Genomic DNA, 20,604 nt, shown 5'->3' with positions numbered 1-20,604 from the left:
TATTTGCTCAATAGAACAAAGTTTAGTCAAGTAGGGAAGCTGGGATTGATCACAGTTTTTCTAGTTTCACACTGTGTAGTTCAGCCTCTAGATGGGTTTCCTAATACACTCTTATGTTTTACATGAAGGTTAATGTTTGTGTTTAATTCTTGTTGCATGTGGTTAGATTGTGTCGTTGGAATATGCGATGTTACATCGCATACAGTACAGCGCGGTTGTTACAACGCATACCATTACATCGTAAGTCGTTTCTACGACTTGCTGTAGGGGGCGCACTGGACTAAGGAATAGAAAAATTTACTATTCCAACTCCAGCGTGCGCAACAGTAGGAAAGGTGTTTTAATAGTAAATTATACTATTCCTTAGTTTAGAGCGCCCCTACAGCAAGTCGTAGAAAAGACTTGATTTGTAATGGTTAGCGTTTAATCGCATGCGTTGTACCGCATGCGATGTAAACACTGCTTCCTGTGTCGTTGAGGTAGCAGGAAGAAGCCTCATGAAAGATTGTCTCATTTTAGGCTGAGCCAGAGCCAGGCACCTTGCTCAAGTGTGGCTCTCATACCTCTATTATCTAGTCTTGGATTTTGTTAGCACAACTGCTTTTTGGAGTTGCACTACTGAGTTGAAGTTGTGTTTTTTATGCACTTCTACTCTTGAAGAGCGGATGCAGAGTTCTCAGGCATTCAAAATTCTGAAGTTTGAGAACCAATCCCTTATTGGACATTGGCTGCCTAGAGTTTCCAAAGACTAGCTGAAAAGCCGCTTTCTTCAGTAGGTTCCAACTAGTTTTCTCTTCCACGTGTGATTTCAGCTCTTCACTGTGAGAAGGGAGCCAACATCGTGTGACAAACGGTGGCACCGTGTGAGTTAGCAGGTCTGGATGTGTCCAATGCCGGACTTCCCGTCAAACTAGGAGTTCTGTTGAAGTGCTGCCACTCTGGTAGGATGCCCTCTGCAGCTCTAAAAGGCTGTACTTCACAAACAGCCCGGTACTAACCCTTCTGCTTTTGTGTGACATTTAGCTTCCTGTGAGCTAAAGTTCAACCTAACCTCCAAATGTGTGGGTCGCTCTTGCAGTGAGGGAAACTTGAGCTCTTAGCATTTCTGGATGGGTATCTCATTACTTTGAGTGAGTATGTGAATGGAAGTGTGTATTTGTTATGTGGCCTAAATTGGTAACATTTTCTGTATCATATGTGAGGACTGGAGTTGTGTTTTGTCGCAGCACCTAGGCGTTAGGCATTGGCAAGACAATACTACTCGCCTGTTAGAACTGTCGTCTTTGCAAATCTTTTTTAACCATGCTGTATAACACCAAGGCTGCTATGCAGCATGGCAATTGGAAACAAAAGTGCGATGACTTGGTTGCCTCATCATTTTGTAAAGTCATGCATGTATTCAACATGCATGCATGTGTCTACAAAAATGTTGTGAGGTGTTTTTCTTTTTATTTACCTATCCAAGATGGATCTGTATGTAAAAAATAAAAAAGGGGGGGTGCAACACAAGTGAAGTGAGGGAGATAAGCACACGGGCGAGGGAGAGTAATGTGGATGGGGAGATAGCTGGGATACACGTGTGCTAATGAGGAAATGGCCACAATCATCTGGCAATTTCACACCTGTGGACCAACGCTACAGAGAACTCTGTGTGTATTTTAGTTGACAAAACTGTGATTTAATAATTTCTCATCTTTCTTCTATAAATATCTTGGTTGTCTTCTGTCACTATGCACTTGAATTCCTTTATTGGGGCTCACATTGACTTGATCTTGTAAATGTGTACATATTTTAATGGCATATAATACATTTCTCATTCATTTATTCATGCACTCTCAAGCGTGCTTAAAGAAAAAGAAAACAAGTAGTTCCCTAAAAGCTATTAGTAGAAGCTTAGAAGCCAGTCATTCAAGCAAATAATACTGGACGTCCTGCAAGAGATCAGAAAAAAAATAAAAAATATATATATATATATACACACACACACATACATACATACATAGGCTCAGGTAGCCCGAAACGCGTAATGCACTCTTTCACAAACTTGAGCAAATAAATAGAGAAATCTAACATCTGGTCCTGTGGTCTGTCTCCTGCGTTTCTGATGACAAGAGGAGTTCTTTGTGGATATATATATATATATATATATATACACACACACACCGTCCTTAGAATGGACTCTTCAGTGCCTGTTTCAGTTTGTTCTCCTTTGAGGGGCTCTTTGCTGTAAAGTTTTATCTTGCTGTTACCACTCCCAGTCACGTGATTACGCCCCTTCTGTGCCTCACAGGTGTGTGAATCTCCTTGTGCTGTGCCTACTCCTCTGTTGCATGCTGGATACTGTAGTTCGCCGCAGGGACCCACCAAACACCAAGTGATGCCTCCAACGAGCCGTCGGTCAGCGCTCCACAGCCCGCAGCAGTCGAAGGGCAGGTAACAAAGAAACTCCTCAGTCCCAAAGTAACCTTCCCAAAGAAAAGGCAGAGGCCAGCAGTAGGAGACACCATGGAGGAGATTTATTCAAGACACATCTTAAACGAGCGAATGCATTTCGGCATCTAGCCTTCATCAGCGCCCTTGATGTTGTCAGCAGCAGTCACAGTGGTTGTAGCCTCACTATCCGTGTCCTGCTTCGCACGGATTGGATGAGTATCCGCCCCGCCCCCTGTGATGGTTCAACACACCTGTGGCAATCCTCGAAGCCTCGAGGAACTACATGTCCCAGCATCCCATGTTCGGAGCCAGGTAAGGAGTGCTGGGGGAAATTGCCGAAGTAAGTGTTCGTGTGACCAGGATAGTGTGAGGCGCTGCCAAGGAATGTTCCATTTGACCTCTGACTTGCAAATTCCTCCTCGGGTCTCCCAAACCGCATACCATCCCGGGCTGGTGTAGTTTTAGCGGGGGCAGGAGACAGTGCTACCCGCCCGGCGTGGAGTTGGATAACTCCCTCACCGCCATCTCCATCTTCCAGTCGGGACAGGGGCCTTGGCAAACCAATATATATATATATATATTCTTCACACACCAACTTTCGTATTTCAAAGAAGGAAACTCGAGCCTCCGATTCATAAGGGTGATGATTTTAATTAAGCAAAATGGTCAAAAAAACGCCCGACGCGTTTCGGGGCAGCCGCACCTTGGTCAACAGTTTGTTCATTTGTGCTTTATAAAGTGATTTAAGATTTGAAAACATAAAAGTAGGACTACCCATCCTTCACAAGTAAGTTTGGGACCAGAAATGGCGGCCATCTTTGAGTGTCTATCAACATCCACCAGTGTCACTTTCGTAATTTTACATTGTACCTTAGTGGTGTTTAGCTGAACAACGAATACATAATTGTAAGTATAACATCATGACAAAATATTAACAATGAGCATATGTGTCGCTTCTTATGTATTCAATACAATTTCATTTTCATATCGAATTCATATTAAGTTCATGTTGGGTTTGCTTTGCCCTAGTGGGCATATTCAACATTCATAATACCCATAATTAATCATAGTTAGTTTACATAACTATTTAATTGTGAAGTCTTGCCCTAGTGGGCATTGTCCGACACCCTGCACAGTATTTTAGTCCCGTTATTGCATTTGAGGTATTCAAAGTTGTTGGATAGTGCCCCAGTGGGCTATTTCTGCGTCCATGTAATATCAACACCGAATATAACAACAGTATACGATTGACACCTTATTAGATTCCATTTCATTTGGCGGCCACTAGGTCCACTTTCCAACTGTGTATGGACAACTTGTCTCCTACAAACATAAACATAAAAAAAGGATACAATCACTAAAAATTAAATGCAGATAAAAACTGATAAAAAACTGATAAAAAAACTTCGGTTATTACAGTGTTCAGAACATTAAACATGGGGTGGGTTGAGACGGTGCACTAATTATTTCTAACCAAGATGAACAGATAACTCCTCATCCTTGTTTCAACCCAACGGTTGTACCGTATCATATTTAATTATCATTCTGGACTCGAGTTGACGGAACTGTTTGAGTTTATTACCTCCCCTCTCAGAGGTGGGGATCCTGTCAAGGGCACAGAATTGTAACAATTTTACATTTTTCTGGTGAAAGTCTTTAAAGTGTTTGGCAATAGAATAGTTCTTGTCCTCATTGGTGATGGCCCTGGTATGCTCCAAGACTCTTTTCTTCACTTGATGTATCGTGCTACCAATGTACACCAAAGGACATGGGCAGCATAATGCGTAAACACAATAGTCGGACTTGCATGACAAGTGCTTCTCTATTGTGAAAGCTTTGTGGTTTTTTGGTAGATCGATTTCTTTTCTGTTCACACTATTTTTGCAAGCCTTGCATGATTGACAAGTAAAATAGCCTTTAATGGCTATCTTGTCTTTCTTTTCTTTTATAACATTACTGCAAAGCACGTCCTTCAATGCTGTACATTTCCTGAAAGTGATCTGTGGTTGATTTCCAACCACCTTCTTTAGTACAGGATCAAGATTTAAAACATGCCAATACTTTTTTAGACTTTTTCTCACCTGCCAAGACTGGTCAGAATAGGCAGTAATAAACCTAATAGGTCCCTCCGTGTCAGTTTCAACAGCTAAAGGTTTTAAACTCAAGAGATCACTCCTAGCTACATTTTTGATTTTAGGACAAGCTTGTTCTATCACTTTGGTTGAGTAGCCTCTCTCCTGAAATCTTTGTTTCATATTAATCATCTCATTTGCAAATTCAGTGGGTGTACCACAGTTGCGTTTGGCTCGCAACAGTTCACCAAATGGTATACTGCAAATTAGATTCTTTGGGTGGCAACTCGACGCATAGAGCAAACTGTTGCCCGCAGTTGGTTTTCGGAACAGTTGGCTACTGAGTTTATCATTATCTACAAATACCACCACATCCAAAAATTCAATCGACTGTTTATCAATAGAACAGGTGAATTTTAAATTGCAGTCATTTACATTTAGGTCACTGACAAATTGCATTGCGGCCTCCTTAGTACCTTTCCAGAGACAAAACACGTCGTCTATGTACCTGGCCCAGAGGACCACGTTCTGGGTAAAGGCCAAGATGTTACTGGCCACCTGCTCCTCCCACCAGCCCAGGAACAATCCTGCGTAGCTGGGGGCGAAGCAGGTTCCCATTGCGGTCCCCCGGGCCTGGCAGTAGACCACGTGGTTGAACAGGAAGTAGTTATTAGACAATCAAAAGTGCATCATGTCAATGAGCATGCTGGTATGTAATAGGTACTTTACATCACGTTGTTTGAGGAAGTGTTGGTTTGCAGTTAATCCCAAATTGTGTTGTATGCATGTATATAGACTGTTGACGTCCAACGTCATCAGCCACATACTGTCATCCCACTCAATTGGTTCGATTACTCTCAAAAAATCTCTGGTGTCCTGCAAGTACGAAGGTACATTTTGTAAATATGGACGCAGGAAGTGATCAATGTACTTTGACGTGTTCTCGTATGTACTCCCCATGGAGGACACAATAGGGCGTCCAGGGGAATTCTCTTGGTTTTTGTGTAATTTGGGTAATAAATATAATACCGCTAATTTCGGGTGATCACAATGTAAAAATTTGAATTCATCTTCTGACAGTAGACCTTCATGTTTCCATTTAGACAATTGTGTTTGGTAATCTTGATTACTTTTCTCATAGCAATTTCTATTGCTGACTGTATAACTTTCTTTATCGTCCAACTGTCTTTTGCCTTCCATCAGATACATTTCGACAGGCCACACAACGACATTGCCACCTTTATCTGACATTTTTATTACAACATCCGAGTTGTTTTGTAATTCCAACAGTGCTTGTCGTTGCTTGGCTGTCAAATTGTCATATTTCGGTTTGCTGATTTTGTCTAGCTTCTTAAATTCACTGATCACCCCTGTTTCAAAAACATCAATCATCTCACTATGAATTTGAGGTAAAAATCTTGATTTGGGTTTGAAGCCACTCCCACTTGAACAGTCAAAGCTGAGTTTCTCCTGAATCAGACATTCCATAGTACTAGGAACCACGTCAGTGTCACTATTCAGACCTGCCATTGTTTGCAGAAGATTCACATCACCAATAGTTATACCAGTGCCTTCAACCGGGGTTGCCCCCACATTTTGCTTCTTATTGCAAAACCATTTTTTTAATTTTAATTTACGCACAAAGTGAAATAAGTCAATTCTACCCTCAGTGTAATTAAAATGGCTAGATGGACAAAATAATTCCTAATGATAGTACTTCAATCTGATCTACTGATAAAATCAAATTTGAAAGATTTACCACCGTGTGGGTGTTCTTCATTGTTTGGCCGTCTTGCCTCTTGTTGTTACTCCCACATAGGCGTCCAATACTCCTTGCTTTTTGGTGGTTCTTCTGTTGCCGCCTCTGGCGCCTCTTCTGCGACCTCGATTTGGCGAATCTTGTGGTCTTGGGCTGGTTAATCCTTGCCTGCCTTGTGCCATCAAGGAGAACTCCATTAAAATATTGGCTTTTACTCCACTTATGTCCTTGTTTGCAGCACCAGCTGTATTGGTTACCTCAGTTGTTGTACTGGTTCCTGGTGAAGCAACTGTTTCAGTATTCAGGCTCGTCGACTGTTCTTGGCCCAACTGTTGTTGTTTTTCTGGAGTTTTTTATATTTTTTGGTTTAGTTCCCTTAAATCAAATTTTTTACCAAAAGTAAAAATTTGTCCTCTTTCATAATCGAGCTGGTCGCGGTAAAACTTGCTTTGTTTTTTTAATTTGATTTCCTCCTCAGCTTTTTGAAGTCTTGTTGTTAATTTCTTCATTTCTGTGTCAAACTCACTTTCAGAATTCTGTTCTTTAAGTAATTGCGTGATGCGTGTAATCTCTTCGGATAGTCTCTCAGTATCCTTTAGTGCGAATTTGATTAATAATTTTAGCATAACCGTCGAGCAGTCGTGATTGTTCTGAACCCATAGTTCAATTAACTCAGGGTCCGGGTCGGCAAATGTGGGGGTGATGAAAATGCGCAAGCCACGTGGAACTCGTTCATAATCCACGTATTTCTGCAAAGTGGTGGCCTCCCACCACTTTACTTGCTCCATTTTAGCACATTTCCAGAGTTTGTCCCAGAGTTCTTTTTTATTTGCTGCTTTGTCTTGAACCGATGTTACCCCCACTCCATTCAGAGCTGTGTCACTGTTTAACGGTATGAACAGCGCTTCCGCCGCCTCCCGTCTCGAAGCTTCTCTGTTTAACAGATCCATTTTGCGATGTTGTTTCCAATTCGTAGAAACCTTCTCGTTCGAGGGTTTCCCAGCACGTATGCTTGTGCTGAATCACGCTTTTCCTCAGCTGCAGCTTTTACCGTGGCCGCGCTGGTTCCGCCTTCCTACAGTGGATGTCGGCGTTTCACCGCGCTTGGTTAGCGGTTCACAGATCCGAGTGCAGCGTCTGAAACTTGCCGAGCCCGGCGTCTCCAGGTCCCAGAATACACCGGAATCCAACACTGCACAATGGGAACTGCTCCAACGACGCGTGTTTCGTTTAGTCGACTCACCGCAAGTAGGTGGGCCAGGGGATTTTTTCAAAAGAAAATAATTCAAGGAACAATGTTCGCCAATCCCACAGCCTTCTTGGTGGCGGCGGGCTCGAGTGAGGAGGCGATTCTCAATAATTCTTCACACCAACTTTCGTATTTCAAAGAAGGAAACTCGAGCCTCAGATTCATAAGCGTGATGATTTTAATTAAGCAAAATGGTCAAAAAACGCCCGACGCGTTTCGGTGCAGTCGCACCTTGGTCAGGGGTAACAACAGTTTGTTCATTTGTGCTTTATAAAGTGATTTAAGATTTGAAAACATAAAAGTAGGACTACCCATCCTTCACAAGTAAGTTTGGGACCAGAAATGGCGGCCATCTTTGAGTGTCTATCAATATCCACCAGTGTCACTTTCGTAATTTTACATTGTACCTTAGTGGTGTTTAGCTGAACAACGAATACATAATTGTAAGTATAACATCATGACAAAATATTAACAACGAGCATAGGTGTCGCTTCTTATGTATTCAATACAATTTCATTTTCATATCGAATTCATATTAGGTTCATGCTCGTTGTTAATATTTTGTATGATGTTATACTTACAATTATGTTTTCAAATCTTAAATCACTTTATAAAGCACAAATGAACAAACTGTTGTTACCCGTGACCAAGGTGCGGCTGCACCGAAACGCGTCGGGCGTTTTTTGACCATTTTGCTTAATTAAAATCATCACGCTTATGAATCTGAGGCTCGAGTTTCCTTCTTTGAAATACGAAAGTTGGTGTGAAGAATTATTGAGGATCGCCTCCTCACTCGAGCCCGCCGCCACCAAGAAGGCTGTGGGATTGGCGAACATTGTTATATATATATATATATATATATATATATATATATATATATATATATATATATATATATATATATATATATATATATATAATATATATATATATAATATATATATATACTAAATGCATCAAAATATTACTTTGGATGTGCACTCTCACTTTCTCACACATCACAAAGAAAACACCTCAAATGACCACAGCCACTGGCTACACATCACAATGGCAATAATCAAAAACAAATCACCTCACCCGAATGTTCACTCGACATCCTTGCCAACTCAAGCTGGAGGAGCACATTAACAGTCATGCAATGGACTCTCGACTGGGACTCAGGTTACGTTATTTTTGTGGCGGCACGTCTGTCCCACAAATGAGCTTCTAAGCTCTGTGCCAGGACTCCATGGCTTTATAGTCTCAATACACACTACAAGGTTCGAGAGTCTTGCCCTCTGCCCCAAGGAAACTTACTGGAACTGGCCAGTTTCCAGGCAAGCATTCCACGGCAAGAAGGAGTTCTCACTACGTTCTCACATGTTCCAGCCTTTATCTTGACAAAGCTTACGAAAGCCTACCAGGGTACATTAAACAATCTCTCACAAAACAAACCTCGAACATGATTAACCCAAGCGACTTGCAAACATTCTGGGCGGGTTGTTTGTGCGCGCAGAAAAGCTATAGTAAGGCAGAGTCAGAATTCAGGATTACAAGAGGCCATGTCAAAGCCAATAGTAAGAACTTCATAATGCTTCCCAATGTACAACCCAATGCATATTAGTGCACCACTGCCTATAGCATCACATACTTCATCTCTCCATGTACAACACAGTGCACATTTGTGCACCACTGCTCATAACATTGCACTTCGAGTCCAAAAAGTACATTGCACCTCTCTTTCTCTCTCTCTTTTTCTCTCTCTCTTTCTCTCTCCACATCCCACAGATTCTGTTCTTGGCAAGGCTGTTCTACTGTGACAGCTCCCACTTCAAAACTACGAAGTGAAATCTTCAAGAGAAACAAGGCATATGCAGGACGTCGTACAATCAGGCTAGTATAGAATAACACACCAAAGTCAATTAAAATGGTGGTAGTCAAAGGTCATCACGTGGTGTGAGACCACAATAGTGCCTCTAGTACTACAGGGGGTGACTATCTAACGAGGGACATTTTCTCACAGTTTGATTGTAGGGTAAAAACAATAGTCTGAATACCAGTTTCCCAGCCAGTGGAGCACTCACACAGTAGTAAGTGCCTGTTTGCTATGCAAGAAACATTCCTATCCCAACAATGGTACTAATCAGTTGTACAATTTAACTATAGTATAAACTCTGAGGAGGCCAGCTACGAGCGAAAAGGAGGTAGCGGGACAGTCTTGGTACCCACGGGTACGGGTGTGTAACGGTGATAGCTCACAATCCTCGAGCTCGGTGTTCGGATGGGTCAGACCGCGGCAGCGCCGGCAGGTCCCGAAGAGGTCGTAGGTGGCACGGGCCGCGGCAGCGCCAGCAGGTCCCAACGAGGATGAAGGTTACAACGGGCCGCGGCAGCGCCAGCAGGTCCCACGAGAATGCAGGTTGCAACGGGCCGCGGCAGCGCCAGCAGGTCCCACGAGGATGAAGGTTACAACGGGCCGCGGCAGCGCCAGCAGGTCCCACGAGAATGCAGGTTGCAGAGGGCCGCGGCAGCGCCAGCAGGTCCCACGAGGATGAAGGTTGCAGAGGGCCGCGGCAGCGCCAGCAGGTCCCACGAGGATGAAGGTTGCAGAGGGCCGCGGCAGCGCCAGCAGGCAGGACAATAGTTCACAAGGCAGGGCTGTGGCAGCGCCAACAGTCCGTCAAGGATGAGTTCGTCGCGGTGTCTCTCGACTCCAGGATACAACTGCCTTCCTGTCCTGGGGCTGCCTCAGTTATAGGTCTGGCACCCTTTGATGTCCGGACCCTCGCTCTTGGAGGTCGGGAGGTCTGGGATGAGGGAGTCCAGACACCCAGCAGGGGGGTGGAGCCAGCGCCCGAGGAGGCTGGGGGTGCTCGGCACCTGGCGGGGGAGAGCCATCGACACTTCGTACTCCCATTGACCTGCCAAGTGGGCCGTTCACCTCCTGGGTGGAGGGTGGTGCCGGGATGTCGGGGCCTGGCCAGGCCCAGGGTTGGGGTCGGGCTGAGGCCGCACGGCCGCGTGGTGCCGTGTCCAAGATGGCGGCTGGGCCGGGCAATGGTGCTGACGGTGGCCCGGGCCCTGTCCTGCGGGGAGGGAGCGAGCCCTTCATGTGGCCTGTCCAACAGTTGGGCTCTGTGTGTGTGTGTGTGTTGGGCTCTGTGTGTGTGTGTGTGTGTTGGGCTCTGTGTGTGTGTGTGTGTTGGGCTCTGTGTGTTGGGCTCTGTGTGTGTGTGTTGGGCTCTGTGTGTGTCTGTTGGGCTCTGTGTGTGTGTGTTGGGCTCTGCGTGTGTGTGTTGGGCTCTGCGTGTGTGTGTTGGGCTCTGCGTGTGTGTGTTGGGCTCTGCGTGTGTGTGTTGGGCTCTGTGTGTGTGTTGGGCTCTGTGTGTGTGTGTTGGGCTCTGTGTGTGTGTGTTGGGCTCTGTGTGTGTGTGTTGGGCTCTGTGTGTGTGTGTTGGGCTCTGTGTGTGTGTGTTGGGCTCTGTGTGTGTGTGTTGGGCTCTGTGTGTGTGTGTTGGGCTCTGTGTGTGTGTGTTGGGCTCTGTGTGTGTGTTGGGCTCTGTGTGTGTGTGTGTTGGGCTCTGTGTGTGTGTGTTGGGCTCTGTGTGTGTGTGTTGGGCTCTGTGTGTGTGTGTTGGGCTCTGTGTGTGTGTGTTGGGCTCTGTGTGTGTGTGTGTTGGGCTCTGTGTGTGTGTGTGTTGGGCTCTGTGTGTGTGTGTGTGTTGGGCTCTGTGTGTGTGTGTTGGGCTCTGTGTGTGTGTGTTGGGCTGTGGGTGTGTGTTGGGCTCTGTGTGTGTGTGTTGGGCTCTGTGTGTGTGTGATGGGCTCTGTGTGTGTGTGTTGGGCTCTGTGTGTGTGTGTTGGGCTCTGTGTGTTGGGCTCTGTGTGTGTGTGTTGGGCTCTGTGTGTGTGTGTTGGGCTCTGTGTGTGTGTGTTGGGCTCTGTGTGTGTGATGGGCTCTGTGTGTGTGTGTTGGGCTCTGTGTGTGTGTGTGTTGGGCTCTCTCTGTGTGTGTTGGGCTCTCTCTGTGTGTGTTGGGCTCTCTCTCTGTGTGTGTTGGGCTCTCTCTCTGTGTGTGTTGGGCTCTCTCTGTGTGTGTTGGGCTCTCTCTGTGTGTGTTGGGCTCTCTCTGTGTGTGTTGGGCTCTCTCTGTGTGTGTTGGGCTCTCTCTGTGTGTGTTGGGCTCTGTGTGCGTGTGTGTGGCTCTGTCTGTGTGTGTTGGGCTCTGTCTGTGTGTGTGTGTGGCTCTGTCTGTGTGTGTGTGTGTGGCTCTGTCTGTGTGTGTGTGTGGCTCTGTCTGTGTGTGTGTGTGGCTCTGTCTGTCTGTGTTGGGCTCTGTCTGTCTGTGTGTGTGTGTTGGGCTCTGTCTGTCTGTGTGTGTGTGTTGGGCTCTGTCTGTCTGTGTGTGTGTGTTGGGCTCTGTCTGTCTGTCTGTGTGTGTTGGGCTCTGTCTGTCTGTGTGTGGCTCTGTGTCTGTGTGGCTCTGTCTGTGTGTGGCTCTGTCTCTCTGTGTGTGTGTGTGTGTGTGGCTCTGTCTGTGTGTGTGGCTCTGTCTGTGTGTGTGGCTCTGTCTGTGTGTGTGGCTCTGTCTGTGTGTGTGTGGCTCTGTCTGTGTGTGTGTGTGGCTCTGTCTGTGTGTGTGTGTGGCTCTGTCTGTGTGTGTTTGTGTGGCTCTGTCTGTGTGTGGCTCTGTCTGTGTGTGTGTGTGGCTCTGTCTGTGTGTGTGTGGCTCTGTCTGTCTGTGTGTGTTGGGCTCTGTCTGTCTGTCTGTGTGTGGCTCTGTCTGTCTGTGTGTGGCTCTGTCTGTCTGTGTGGCTCTGTCTGTGTGTGGCTCTGTCTGTGTGTGTGTGTGTGTGTGTGGCTCTGTCTGTGTCTCTGTATGTGTGTGTGGCTCTGTCTGTGTGTGTGTGGCTCTGTCTGTGTGTGTGTGTGTGGCTCTGTGTGTGTGTGTGTGGCTCTGTGTGTGTTTGTGACTCTGTGTGTGTGTGGCTCTGTCTGTGTGTGTGTGTGTGGCTCTGTCTGTGTGTGTGTGTGGCTCTGTCTGTGTGTGTGTGTGGCTCTGTCTGTGTGTGTGTGTGGCTCTGTCTGTGTGTGTGTGTGTGGCTCTGTCTGTGTGTGTGTGTGGCTCTGTGTGTGTGTGGCTCTGTCTGTGTGTGTGTGTGGCTCTGTCTATGTGTGTGTGTGGCTCTGTCTGTGGGTGTGTGTGGCTCTGTGGGTGTGTGTGGCTCTGTGGGTGTGTGTGGCTCTGTGGGTGTGTGTGGCTCTGTGTGTGTGTGTGGCTCTGTGTGTGTGTGGCTCTGTGTGTGTGTGTGGCTCTGTGTGTCTGTGGCTCTGTCTGTGTGTGTGTGTGTGTGGCTCTGTGTGTGTGTGTGTGGGGGGCTCTGTGTGTGTGTGTTGGGCTCTGTGTGGGTAGCTTTTTTTGTAGGTGGGTCTGTGTGAGGGTGGCTCTGTGTGTGTGTAGGTGGGTCTGTGTGAGGGTAGCTGTGTGTGTAGGTGGCTCTGTGTGGGTGGCTCTGTATGTGTGTGTGGGTGGCTTTGTGTGGGTGGCTCTGTGTGGGTGCAAATGCAATAGGTCTCGCATTTGCAGGAGATTAAGCTATTGGCATTGTAAATGACAATGCCATTTATTTATATGTTTTAAAAACAAAAACATAAATAAAAATAATGTAATGAGCAATGCCAATAGCTCTAACTTTAACAATGCCAAGACCATTGCATTGTAAATGCTTGTTAACAAATGTAAATAATACTAAAATTAATAAAAAATATAGAAGCAAAATTGAAAATGTGAAAACCTTTTCTAAATTCCATTGTGAATTAAATACAATATTTCAATATTTGAACATTTGTTTGGTGTATACTTGTTTTTGTATTTTTGTGTATTGTTCTGAGGTTCAAATCAGAAATTGCTTATGCCGGAGTTCCCAAGCTTCTAATAATGACTCTGTGGGGGTCCCCGGATTCCAGTAATGCTTCAGTGGGGGTCCACAGATGTTAGACGGTTAAGTGCCTGGGTGCTGACATTTTTACTTTTAAAGTGTGCATACACCCCTCCTGTTGGTCCTTAGCCATGCCTCACTGGCCTTGCAGCAAATATTCCTCTTAAAACATGTTATAGGCAGTTTTGCCATTGCCTTTAGTCAGTGTGCTACATCAGCAGAAGTGAGGATGCATGTGCATGCTCTAAAATGTCTGAGGCAGGGGCATGTTTACTTCTGCTAAGTCAGTCCTGAGTGAGACATTCAGGGCCTTTAATGGCGCACCTAAACGCTAATATGTCGTCTAATCCTGAACCCCTATAGAGGCGGGCTGTGGCCTTCAGTGAGATGAGTGTTGTTCTTTATTTGCCCAAATTATTCTACCTTTGCCTGGATTTCCAAGACTCTCTTCTCTTCTCAGGCGATCCACGGCTTCCGAGAAATTGAGAAAGCCCACTGGACGGAGCAGAACACACAGATCTTACAGCGAGTGCGCGATGTGGCTTTCTCATCAAGCGTCCCACAGCTGTCCTTGGTGCATGTCCTGGACTTGAAGGCAGATGGTTACATCAAACCACACATCGACAGCGTAAAGGTATCTGGTAAAGAGAATACCTATAGGAGTAAGAGTCTAAAAGAGAGGCTACTTGCCGGCCCTAGAGGGTGGAGAGGTCCTTTCAAACCTAAGAAAGGAGAGAGGGGATACTCCTCCCGAAGTTAAACTAACAACACCTATAGAGTATCCCTCCTGACTTTATAACGCTGGGTGCAATGAGAGGAAGTGCTCGCCACACCTAGACTCCACTCAACTTGAAGTGGGAAAGGAAAGAATTCCATTTTTTTATATAACCCTCACACACCCTTTTAGTGTTAAGCTTCATCATTGGGTTTACCCTGACTCCTAAAGGTCAAGGTGGGCTCAGCCGTGTTTTGGGGAGCTCTTAGGAGAAAAGGAGACCAGGGGGCATAAATACTAGCTAAAAATCGCTCATCCACTCCAAGGTATTCCTTTATTAGCGGGGCGGATGGAGACAGTTAAAAATGAAATATGGGCGGGGACTGTAGGATTCAATGGTATTGAATAAGGGTCCTATGACCCTTATTCAACCAGCATGTTCAAGCCCTACTCTGACAGGTCTGAAAAGGGCCAGGGCTTTCAGCAGGATGGATTCAGTGGTGGAACACTCCCCCAGTGATGCAGCTATTTGCATGGTTAGAAGCTCGTGTGTAGCATGCAATTACAAATGCGTTCCCTGGCAGGTAAATACTTGCTGCTCTTATTACAACCTGAAAAAGTCAACATTGCATGTATATTTCTTATCTGTGAAGTTCAAGCTCTACATTTAACATATGCCAGCTCGTGGCTACTTAGAGTGCGCCATACCTAACTTCTCACGCATGGTCTCTTATAAGCGATCGTGTCTTTGTTTTATCATGCAAATTCACTGTGGGCCATCATTTCACTGGACGCAGTGCATACCCAACTGGTGCATGGCCACTCACCTCATCAAATTCAAGAGATAGATTCATACATGATTGCATACTGTGCTACATCTCATTTAATTACATTTAGTGCTACAGGTGTATATTGTTCAAAATATCAGTCAGTCATGCAAGAGGTAGGGTTCTTAATTGCATACATAGAATACAGGCATACACGCAGGTTGCGTTTAGTCTTATTGTCCTAAACGCAACCACCATTTGATCTCATCATTCATGTTGACTCTCCCGCAATCTGGTATTTTCTCATACTCACTTATGAATCTACCTCTTGAATTTGACGAGGTGAGTGACCATTACCCAGTTGGACACACTGCGTCCAGTAAAATGATTGCCCACAGTGAATTTCCATAGAAAAACAGAGGCCCGATCTCTTAATCACAATAAGATACGGTGCATGAGAAGGTGGGCATGCCAAACTCTTAAGCAGCCATAAATTGGCAAATGATAAATATACAGCATGAACTACACAGCTAAGAAATAAATATACATGTGATCTTGTCTTTTTCAGGTTGTATTAATACCGACAAGTATTCACTTGCTGGGAAATCCTTATGTAATTGCATGCTACCCCTGAGTTTTGTAACCGCGCAAATAGCTACATCACTAGGGCAGTGTTCCACAACTGAGTCCAATCTGATGAAAGCCTCGGGCCTTGTTTAGCCTGTCAGAGTAGGGCTGAAACATGTTGGTTGAGGAAGGGTCATAGTACCATTTGAATACTACAGTTCCCTTCCATATTTCATTTTTCACTGTCCCCATCCGCTCCACTAATAAAGGGTTACCTTGGAGTGGATGAGGGATTTGTATCTGATAATTACACCCTCTAGTCTCCTTTTTATCTTAAGAGCTCCCTGAAACACGGTTGAGCGCACCCTAACCACGATGAACCCGATGATGAAGCATGACACTAATAGAGTGTGTGGGGGTTATATTAAAAAAAAGTAATTCTTTCCTTTTTCCTTTCAAGTTGAGTGGAGTGGAGTCTAGGTGTTGTGAGCACTTCCTTTCATTGCGCCCAGTGTTGTAAAGTTAGGAGGGATACTCTATAGATATTATTAGAGGAGTAAGGGACCAGGAAAGAGACAGAATGAAATTAATTCTGGAATTTCTGCAGCCATATTCTATCTCTCTGGCTGTCTTTGCTGCACTGCTTTGTAGTCATGAGGCTCACCCCATGACTCTTTGTCCCCAAGTACCTATGTCGAACTACAATTTGAAGCACTAAGGTTGGCTTTTACAATCCAAGGATTCTGCTTTCTTTTTTTTCTCTGACACTAAGTCTCCTTCATGTTGCTGGATACGTTGTTCTAATGCTGGACTTATATTAAGCAGTAAGTGGTATGTAGCAAAGTTGTTGCTGTTTCGGCTTGTAGCAAGCCTTTGTGTTGTCCATGATCTAAATGGGCTTTCCCAGTTTTATGGAAGCAGCATCTTTGTCACTCAAGCTTGCAATTTTCTGAAGTCTTGCGAGAGAGAAGAGGATGGATGTTGAGTCAGTCACACCCCTACCTGTCCATTGAGTTATGTGGAAACACCACTGCTGTTAGCCATTGTCCCCCAAGGTGACTAGTGTGCATGGGTAATTATGTGTTGTATGGTCGACCTCCGTTGTTGAGTTGCCAATGACTTGATTTACACCTAACCCACCCATGCAGTTTCATGGAGCTGTGCTGTAGAGAATGTGTTGCAGTGTTGTTGACCCATGTTTACTAAAGACCTTCTTCCCCCCAGTTTTGTGGGAGCACCATTGCAGGGCTGAGCCTTCTGTCCTCCAGCATAATGCGACTCATGAGTGAGCAGAACAAGGACCACTGGGCTGACCTCTTGCTCGAGAGACGCTCCCTCTACATTCTCAGGTAAGAGCCCGGCTGTGAAACGGGCTGTCCTAGTACAAGCTTTGGTGAAGAGGTGGGCGTAGTCCACTCCTGTGCATCATCCCTCTCACACTCCACATCAAACACCAGGGCTGTGGATACAGCCTGTACCTGTGGAGCTGACCAGACGTTACAAGCAGATCCTCCAGTGTAGTGCCAGGGGTAATACTCTCCTGTACATCAGCCCTCCACCACATCTTCCTTCCTCCTTGCTATGGCTGTGGGTACAAGAACCGGTAAGAGTGGGGCTAGAGATGACAGACTTATCATATTCCAGTGAAGAGCCAGACGCCGTCCCCTAGTGTAAATCGCCCCTCCTGTGCTCTCCCGCCTGTCTCCATTAGTTCATCTACCCATGGCTGTGGCAGTGAGTGTGTCTTTTATGTACTCTGGCAAGAGATGGACTGTGCAGTGATGTGTACCTCCTCATACCCTGGGGTCGCTCTCCTGCCGTCTGGTCTCAACCCATGGAGCCCCAGACACGGATTTTGGTGGCGGAGAGAGTTCCCTGGCCTGGATCTGATGAACTATGATGGCGCGTTCGGCCCTCCTGGGAGCGAGCCGCAGGGTGAGGCGGGCGGCGCTTCCCGGTAACACCCGGACTGATGCTACTGATGGAACTATGACGATGCCCCCCCGGGCGGAAACTTTAAATGTTGTACTTACCGCGGAGCCTGAGCAACATGGCCGATGCCCGGCGGAGCTGTTTAGGCAGCTATAGAGGAGTTTGGCTCTGGTTCACCCCCTCAGCCGTCACCTACCCAGCCATTGGACATAGTTCTTCATCGTCTCCCCGTTGTGTTTTTTTCTTCCCCCCCCCACCTCGTCCCTCCGTGATGCTTTGGCTGCCTCCCTTTCCCAGCCCTGCGTGGAGCCATTGAGTCCGATACTTATATGTTTTTTTTTATTATTGATTTTTGCATATCCCACCATTTTGTGATTTATGCTATCGGTTCCAGAGGGCCTCCATCTTGGCAGTTTTGTCCGATCCTCATTGATGCTGGACTCCTCATTTCCCTGAATGACCTTTTCCTGTAGTCTAACCCCCCCTTTTTAGGTCTCCCACACACCTCTCTTCATTTACTTTCACCTATACTCAGGATGTTTTGGATCGTTGGTGCCCAGACGGTTTGTCTGTCTCTCACTTGACTGCTTTGTCCCCCTGAAGTTCTTTCCCCTTGCCGGTGTGCCTGACAAGTTCTTCATTCCTTTCCCCCTCTACCTTCCATTCCCCATTAGACGTGTGTCCTGGCTATGCCATGCGCTAATAACTCATGTCATTCTGCTATCACTGTTTTTCTCCTATGTTTATACTTGGCTCTGTGTAACTGATGTAATTTTGTGACATGTAACTCGCTGATCCTCGTGTAAAGAGCTCTCATACCTCCGGGTCTAGCCAGATTGTATAAAACTCTGCTAATAAATAAATGAAAATAAATAGAGCAGTCTACTGGCACATCATCCAGTGAGAAACCAGGCATAGTACCTCCCTGTACATCACTAATCGGTCCCCCACTTCATCTTACCATGGCTGTGGCAAGAGAGTGTTCCTGTACATACTCTGGTAAGACCTGGGCTGTGGCACAGACTGTAACTCCACATCCCCCTGAAGCTCTTTCCCCTTGCCGGTGGGCCTGACTCTTTCTTCATTCCTTTCCCCGATTTATCGTTCCCCCTCTACCTTCCATTCCCCATTAGATGTGTGTCCTGGCTATGCCGAGCGCGAATAACTCACATCATTCTGTTATCACTGTTTATACTTGGCTCTGTGTAACCCATGTAATTTTGTAACATGTAACTCGCTGATCCTCGTGTAAAGCGCTCTGATACCTCCGGGTCTGGCCAGCGCTATATAAAACTCTGCAAATAAATAAATAGAGAGCAATGATTGGCCCATATGTGTATCATTCTTAGTTCCGTTCTAAGTGAGAGAGGACCATGAATGGACGCAGCAAAGGAGGGAAGGGTTTCGGCAAAGGGGGCCTCAAGAGGCACAGAAAAGTGCTGCGAGCAACATACAGGGCATCACCAAACCTGCCATTTGCCACTTGGTGTGCTGTAGAGGAGTCAAGCCCTTCTCCTGCCTCCTCTTTGAGGAAACCTGCTGTGTACTGAAGGTTTTTCTGGAGCACACCCAGAGGAAGACTGTCACCACCATGGATGTGGTGTGCGCCCTTAAGCACCAGCACACAATCTCTATGGATTTGGCTGCTAAATGTGTCTACATTCACCTACTTTATTTAATGTCCTGAGTGTTGGCAGAAAGTACCTGCACATCCACCTGTGAAGAGCCAGTTGAGGCTGTCGTCCTGAATATTAATCTACTGCTGGGCCTTGACGAAGAGCCCAGACTGAATCATGCTGAATGCTGCAAAATGTTGGGCAACGTGTGAGTAACAGTTGGATCTCACCCGGTGTATATGGGAAGTATACAATATATAGTACACTCTGTTGATGATTAGAAGACAGACTGTGAGCTTTTCCAGTGCTTTTTCTAAGAATAGAGCACCTGAGCCTCTGTGCCCTCTACCTTATAGACATTTGAATGGGCATTTTCATCTACTGTACCCACACCACTCCTGCGCTTCAAGCCATATGCATCTCACCGGTCCTTCCCTCCAATGCTTTCAATGGAAATACAGAAGTGCAGGTACTCTCACTTTTCAAAGTACTTATTTGCTCCTGAGAAGTGCCAGTTCTCTCCCATTAAATATATTGCAGCAAAACCGAAAAGTGGAAGTACTCTCCCTCTCAAATTAAAAAAGTGCAAGTACTCACACTGGCCAGTACCGGCAGTGGCGGCATGTATTTGAAGGCGGTGGGGTAATGAAATAAAAAATTACAGACTTACCTGTCTGCCGCCCTCTGTTGCCGCCTCCTCTTGGTCCTCTTCCCTGCTTCCAGGGCAGGAAGCAGGATGTACTCCGCTCCCAGCCTCCTGATAGCTAATCACAAAGCTGCAATGCAGCGTTGTGATTGGTCTGAGCGCCATGGATCAGCGCTCAGAGAATGGGAGGCTGGGCATGTTCTCCATGCAGGCTGTAATGCAGCCTGAATGGAGAACATGAAAAGTGAGGTCGGCCGAACATTCATGCGCACTTTAGGAAGTGCAAACCACTCCTCTCCTCCCCTGCTCTGTCAGCAGCGCGCACTGTCTCACCCGCAAAGCTGCCGCAACAAGGGAAAAATTAAATAATAATAACTTTGAGTTATTATCATTTTATTTTTCCTTTAGTGAAACTGCTTAAAAGCAGTGAGGCGACGCTCCTCTGCCTTTGCAGAGGAGCCGCCACTGAGTACCGGCCTTTTTACCTTTTTTGAGTACCGGCCTATTTAAAGCACTGTGTTGCGGTCTTCAGAATCATATTTTTTATTTGTGTGCCTTCCACCAGTAGACGAGGTAAATACTTTACTGTTCTCCATTGTTATAGGATGTTCATCAGGGTAGAGGGATGATTGAGACTGTCTGACTGGCTTGACGTTATCGTCACAGAGTCACAACTTTGTACCATTCTGCAAACCAGCAATCAAGGAGGCCACCCCTATAAAAGTCTGTTCAGAGCGGGAGTCACCAGTTCCCTCCAGGAAACCCAAAAGTGCCTCCGGAGGACCAAACTCAATGCGGTGACCTAGTACCTCCAAAATCTAATTGCTCTCAGCACTCCAAGAGGGTGTCAATGCTGTACAGGACCAGACCATGTGTTAAAAGTCAGTAGTGGGAGCTGAGCAGCGCGGACATATGGTTTGGTCCATATGA

General features: G+C 46.0%; 1 protein-coding gene across 1 annotated transcript in view; it reads left to right on the top strand.

Moving 5' to 3' along the window:
- Positions 1–20,604, top strand: part of ALKBH7 (alkB homolog 7, RNA demethylase) — a 43,725-nt gene that overhangs the window by 15,059 nt on the left and 8,062 nt on the right. The window contains exons 2-3 of the mRNA XM_078685712.1: positions 13,892–14,065; positions 16,705–16,829. Coding sequence (XP_078541838.1) covers positions 13,892–14,065; positions 16,705–16,829 — 299 coding nt within the window. The remainder of the gene's footprint in view (positions 1–13,891; positions 14,066–16,704; positions 16,830–20,604) is intronic.

The sequence above is a fragment of the Lissotriton helveticus genome, chromosome 1_1, assembly GCF_964261635.1.
Source record: "Lissotriton helveticus chromosome 1_1, aLisHel1.1, whole genome shotgun sequence".
NCBI classification, from domain to species: domain Eukaryota; kingdom Metazoa; phylum Chordata; class Amphibia; order Caudata; family Salamandridae; genus Lissotriton; species Lissotriton helveticus.
The sequence above is the reverse complement of the archived record's forward strand: the minus strand, read 5'-3'. Positions and strand labels throughout refer to the sequence as shown.